General features: G+C 36.7%; 1 protein-coding gene across 1 annotated transcript; it reads left to right on the top strand.

The window, feature by feature from the left end:
* The first annotated feature begins 630 nt into the window (after nucleotides 1-630).
* Nucleotides 631-3,710, top strand: LOC7482443 (pyruvate dehydrogenase E1 component subunit beta-3, chloroplastic). Its single transcript, XM_002323995.4, has 4 exons — nucleotides 631-1,044; nucleotides 1,126-1,238; nucleotides 1,333-1,376; nucleotides 2,357-3,710. The coding sequence occupies exons 1-4, from the start codon at nucleotides 939-941 to the stop codon at nucleotides 3,327-3,329; spliced, it is 1,236 nt and encodes a 411-aa protein (XP_002324031.1). The 5' UTR covers nucleotides 631-938; the 3' UTR covers nucleotides 3,330-3,710.
* The last annotated feature ends 2,290 nt before the right edge of the window (nucleotides 3,711-6,000 follow it).

Raw genomic sequence — 6,000 nt, 5'->3', positions numbered from 1 at the left:
TAATTGAATAAAAAATTTATTCAAAGAAAAAAAATTATTAAAAACAATTGTATATACTCCATATTGTGAGATTATATATTTCAATCTAAATGTATCTTTTAATTTTTCTAATTTAGTATTTACTTATCATTAACAATTTTTTTATATATATTTATTAGCATGAATAACTCTTGATTTATTTAATTATATGTACACATAAATTTTTTTTATTGATAAATTTTTTATGGAAAAAAAATGCATTGAAAGAGTCTATTTATTTATATTTTTTTCTGAAAAATAAAATTATACAACCTGCAAGATTGGATTATAATTGGCTTTTACACTGGTTTTAGTCGAGTCAAGTACTGAAATATTAAAAGTTGGTCCAACACTCCAACCACCCACCCAGTGGGTGACCAACACCGTGACCACAACCCTTGTCCAAATCACGTGCCCACTTCCTCTTAAATTACCAAAAAACCCCTTCTCCATGAACCATAGGAAACAACAAAAACTGTCTACCTAAGTCCAAGAAGTGAAAAAAAAAAAAAAAAAATCCCTTACATTACATGACATCCCATCTCTCACGTCTCAATGTATATCGAGGAGGTGTTCATTGAATATAATATCTATATTATTTGATTTTAATGGGTTTAATAAACTTAAATAATATAAATGAAATAGTTTTTTTCTAACACGCCTGGACACGAGTCGCGCAATAGAAGTGGCGATGCAAACTATGTTGGTGTTGCTGTTCATTAATTTTGTGGTTCCAAAAAAAAAACATAGGAATCATAGCTTACTCTCCTTTTCTTTTCTGCAGTCCCTCAATTTCTTCGCCCCCTCCTTCTCTCTCTCATTGCTCTCCTGCATTTATAAATTGCATCCCTTTCACGTACTTTCTCATCCTGTCTTCTTGAAAATCACCACTTTTTCAGCCATAAAGAAAAGAAGAGCAAATGGCCACCATTTTCCAGGGATTAGGAGGTGGAGCTGCTACAGCTTTCACCAATTCCTTCGATTCAAAGAAATTGCTTTTGCCTTCCACTCGCAGATCCCTCTCGGGTTAGTTTCCTTCCATTTTCTGTAAAAGATTCGTTTTTTATGCTTTTATAATAATGGGTTTTGAGTTTTGTTTGATTTTAGAGAGGAAAGTGAGCTTTTCGGTGGTGAGATCTGATGGGACCGTGAATCTGAATCTTGGGGGTTCTAACGCTAGAGCTCGCAGGGTTGATCAATTGATTACAAATGCAGTTGCAGTTAATCTCCTCTCCTCTTATTTTAAGTTTGTTCTCCAAGTTTGATCTTGATTGTAATTGTGTGTGTTTGTCTGTTTATCTTGTTTTGTTTTAGACAAAGGCTGATAGTTCTGCAGCTTCCTCTACATCGAAACCCGGGTATGTTTGCTTCCATTTCTCGACCCACATATATATGCAATGCTATGCTTGATTTGGTGTAATCTATTTGTTATTTTAGCTCAATATTCATGTCACTCTCTTTAATATATAGCATTCCAATCCGTACGACGACAACAATAATTCCTATTCTGTGGTTACTGTTATAGGGTGCAATAGTAACCCTTGCTGGACATTACTAATCTGTGGACTCTTTGGTATATAGCAAATATTGATTCTCAATACAACTTATATATATTCTGGATCGGATATTTGGGTAGATTTTGAGGATACTTAACTGTAGTATTAACAACAAACGGTTCCTTTTATTGAGTTTTGGTTTCTTAAGAATATGATAAAGATTAGAGTAGGAAAAAGAATAATCTGAATGGATGTTGTATGAAAGAAATAATGTCGATTAGAAATTAGTAGTTTCATTTTATCTGAATTAACTGAAAGGATAGTTGAAAATTTCTGCAATTTTCACAAAAGACTAATTCCTTAATTTGCTCTCATCTTTAAACAGGATAGTTTCATTTGCATTTCTGCATTTTGAATGACAAACCATGTTTGTAGGTGTTTGTTTTCTTTTCAACAATTATCTAGGAGTCGTAGGATATGGGTTATCGAGGTCCCAAGCTACGCAAATACCACCACCACAATATCTAGACAGATTTGTTTCGCTTTCAAGTTTCTCTCTTTGAGTAAGAAACTACAAAAAGTGGGCCAATTAGCCCAGCCCTGGCCATGATTGTTGTGGTAGGCTGCCCTGCATTAGTTAGAGAGGCTGTCTGGCTCACTGCCACTTATAGTAATAAACTAAAATCTCCGTTGCACATCTTGCCTCTATGTGTGCTTTATCTCTTTTAAGTTTTCTATTTTGATGTGCATATGATAAGCACCTTGTCACCTGCTTGTGGGTAAATAATATTTTCATATTGCACATTATAAATCTGCTTAACAAATCTGCATTTTATATGAAGGCATGAACTACTACTTTTTGAGGCCCTCCGAGAAGGTTTGGAAGAGGAAATGGACAGAGATCCCCATGTCTGTGTCATGGGTGAAGACGTGGGTCATTATGGAGGTTCTTACAAGGTGACCAAAGGCCTGGCTGATAAGTATGGGGATCTCAGAGTTCTTGACACCCCTATTGCTGAGAACTCCTTCACTGGTATGGGCATTGGAGCTGCCATGACTGGCTTGAGGCCAATTATCGAGGGCATGAACATGGGATTTCTTCTTCTAGCCTTCAACCAGATCTCAAACAATTGTGGCATGCTTCACTATACATCAGGTGGCCAGTTTACTATACCAGTTGTCATTCGCGGGCCTGGGGGAGTTGGCCGACAACTTGGAGCTGAGCATTCACAACGCCTTGAGTCATATTTTCAATCAATCCCAGGAATCCAAATGGTTGCATGTTCAACCCCTTACAATGCCAAGGGCTTGATGAAAGCTGCAATCCGAAGTGAGAACCCAGTCATACTGTTTGAGCATGTCTTGCTTTACAACCTCAAGGAGAGAATCCCAGACGAAGAATACATTTGCAATCTCGAGGAAGCTGAGATGGTTAGGCCTGGAGAGCATGTCACTATCTTAACCTACTCCCGGATGAGATATCATGTGATGCAGGCTGCCAAAACCTTGGTAAACAAGGGATATGATCCTGAAGTAATTGATATCAGATCATTGAAGCCATTTGATCTTCATACGATAGGAAATTCTGTGAAGAAGACACATCGTGTTTTGATTGTGGAGGAATGCATGAGAACTGGTGGTATTGGTGCTAGCTTGACTGCAGCTATCACTGAAAATTTCCATGACTACTTGGATGCTCCAATCGTGTGCTTGTCTTCACAGGATGTGCCAACACCTTATGCCGGGACATTGGAGGAATGGACAGTGGTTCAACCTGCCCAGATTGTGACTGCAGTTGAGCAGCTTTGCCAGTAGTTACCCTTAACAGTAGCATACATAGTCCTTGCTATTGCAGAAGACTTGGCAAGTTCCTCTAATTCTTCTCAGCTTCGTCTAAAACTGTTATTGAATTTACTCTGTTGAGAAATTTTGTGTTGTTGAAACTCTCAATTGCTACAGTCCTGTCAAGGTGAGGTTTTCAGTCTGTTCTTGTTTGCTCTTATTGGAAGTAAAGCAAATATTATGCATTAGTTGCTGGAGGTAGGTATGTGGAATGGGTTTTTTTCTTTCTTTCTTTTTTATTTATCAAGGCTTGTTTATGATGATTAAGTTATGCGACCACTGCCCAATTGTTGTGTAATGTCCTCAGTTACATGGGGGTAATAAAAGTAAGAGAGGCCCATTCGGACTTTCACATTTGCAGTGTTTTGTACGAAGTTTTTAGTTCTTGCTATATTTTCTTGTCGGGGATGGTTGTGAACGTGGGGGCTTGAAACAGAAAACCCGGGAATGGAAGTAGAAAAGGAACCGCAGTTACTGAAAAATATAAACTAGAACAGGAACTTGTGCATTCAGTTTGCAGTTATAGTTTTTGTCCCTCTCAAATCAATAGAAGATAATGGCAAGGAATGAAAAAAATTATATATGCAAGGAAAAAGAAAAACAAACAATATTTTAGTAAAATTACTGAGGTGGCCTTTTCTCCTCCAAAAGTCATAACTGCGTATATACAGAGAATGAAAGAAAAAGAAAATGCTCCCATTTCGCATAATTTGGACTTTGCGGATAATTTGAACAACTCGAAATTAGAAAACAAAACTAATTAATGTTTTGATTCTTTATCAAGAAACAGGCTAAACCATGACGCTACAACCTAGCTTAGCTGTGACCTACTACATGAAGAGAAGGCAATGTCATGTTCTAGCTACTTTCAAACTTTAGTTGGGAGAATATCAGGGAGAAGTTTGGACGGACTTAGCTTCATCGCCACTCTTTCTCTCCACCAAGAATCAATCTGACTTTCCAAACATCTGAAAAAACCTATAGTGAAGACTCAGCAAAAGATAAAGAAAAAAAAAAACAATCTAATTCATAAGTACACATTGATCAGTGTGTAAATTCTAAAGAAAGATAAGAATCTAGTGATGGGCAATTTACTGTTGGGAAGAAAGAGTGATGTCATAGGAATTACCCATTTAATATGTGCATACTTTAATGTTTTAATGTCGTTTCATGAACTAGTTATGATAGTAGAATACGTGAACATTTAATATGCGATACAAACCATATCAAGGGTTGGTGAAATAGTTCGAGTCTATCTAGGTGGATAACCGATCAAGTATATGTTACCTAAGTGGACATGTTTTAGTCAAGTGTATGTCATCTAGCTAGGTTGACCAGTTTGCCAGGGCTCCTCATTAGATATAACACTGAAATGAACTAAATGGGTTCTCTAAGTATATATGCACCCTGAGTATATTAGTTTTCCTCTCAAGTCTCGATGGCATGGGTGGCACAAAGACAAAGTATTCATCTACCCTTGTTAGTGTTGGTGTTGTTTAGTTAAATGTCATTTAGGGTGAAGGGTGTTGATCAAGACGGCATGCCCTATCTAGACAACATGGATTCCTCTAGATGAATAAGGAGTAATTTCACATTTCTTGTTAACTATGATTCCTTAAAGATGCAATGGTGTGAAAGCATATGAGAAAATGTGCACACAAGAAAGTCAGATAATTGAGAGTTTAAGAATTACCATGTAAGTGCATGCTAGGATTCAAAATGTTGGCGCATGGATAAGCAAGTGAAAATCTTAGGGGTTTTGAATATTTAAAATTCTAAAAACCCGTCATAAATGATGTCATGTTATGACTTGAGTGGACTAACTTTTCAGTTATTATTGACCCACTTAGCTCACTCTGTGTGTGTGTGTGGAGAGAGAGAGAGAGTAGAGTCAACGAAGGGGCTCATGTTGCATGCCACGTGGAATGGCCTATATAAGGTCTATCATTTTCATTTTTCCTTATTTCTTATTTTGTTTCACATATGCTTTGAGTTTGGTGGTTTTTTTATGAGTGTCATTCTTCACAATGGGGAATTTTAATCATTTTCTCTACCATTCAAGTTGTTTTTGAGAGGTTTGGTGTAGTTGATCTTCAAGAACACCATTGTTCTTCCTATTTATTTTTCAATGAATGAGGTATTTCTAACTAGGTTCTTCCACACTTTTAAATGAGGGATTTCTAGTTAGGTACTTCCACATTGTCACCCTTCCTTTTTCTTTTTCTTTTTTATCTTTTTGTATAAGGTAACTTAGGACATGGTAGACCATAACCAACTTACTAATGGATTTGGGGCCACCCTGAATATGGGGTCTCGAGCTAAATAAAAGGCAAGAGAACCCTAATAAGGGGTTAGAACTCCTTAAGGGATGATTAGACAACCTTAAGATTAATATATGACCTCTATTCAAACAAAATGACTTTGGAGAAGTTAGAGTTGTATGCTAGAAAATTTCCAATTGGGTATGTAGCTCGATACTCAAGCAACATAAAAGAATAACAAGTCTACATTCGAATAGGGTCTGGACAAGAGAGGTTGAGATTATTTCCCTAGTCTATATATTTTTATATGGATACACCTTTTCATTGTTGGGATTTGTAAGGGGTGTTTTGTACTTCATTAATTTGTGTATGAAGTAGTCACA

The sequence above is a fragment of the Populus trichocarpa genome, chromosome 17, assembly GCF_000002775.5.
Source record: "Populus trichocarpa isolate Nisqually-1 chromosome 17, P.trichocarpa_v4.1, whole genome shotgun sequence".
NCBI lineage: Eukaryota > Viridiplantae > Streptophyta > Magnoliopsida > Malpighiales > Salicaceae > Populus > Populus trichocarpa.
Note: the sequence above shows the minus strand (reverse complement) of the source record. Positions and strands in the feature narration are given on the sequence as shown.

Excerpts from the sequence above, each read along its gene's own strand:
- LOC7482443 (XM_002323995.4), top strand. The coding sequence starts at position 939 with ATGGCCACCATTTTCCAGGGATTAGGAGGTGGAGCTGCTACAGCTTTC. Across the intron at positions 1,045-1,125 it reads CACTCGCAGATCCCTCTCGG|AGAGGAAAGTGAGCTTTTCG; the intron begins GTTAGTTTCCTT and ends GTTTGATTTTAG. Across the intron at positions 1,377-2,356 it reads TCCTCTACATCGAAACCCGG|GCATGAACTACTACTTTTTG; the intron begins GTATGTTTGCTT and ends TTTTATATGAAG.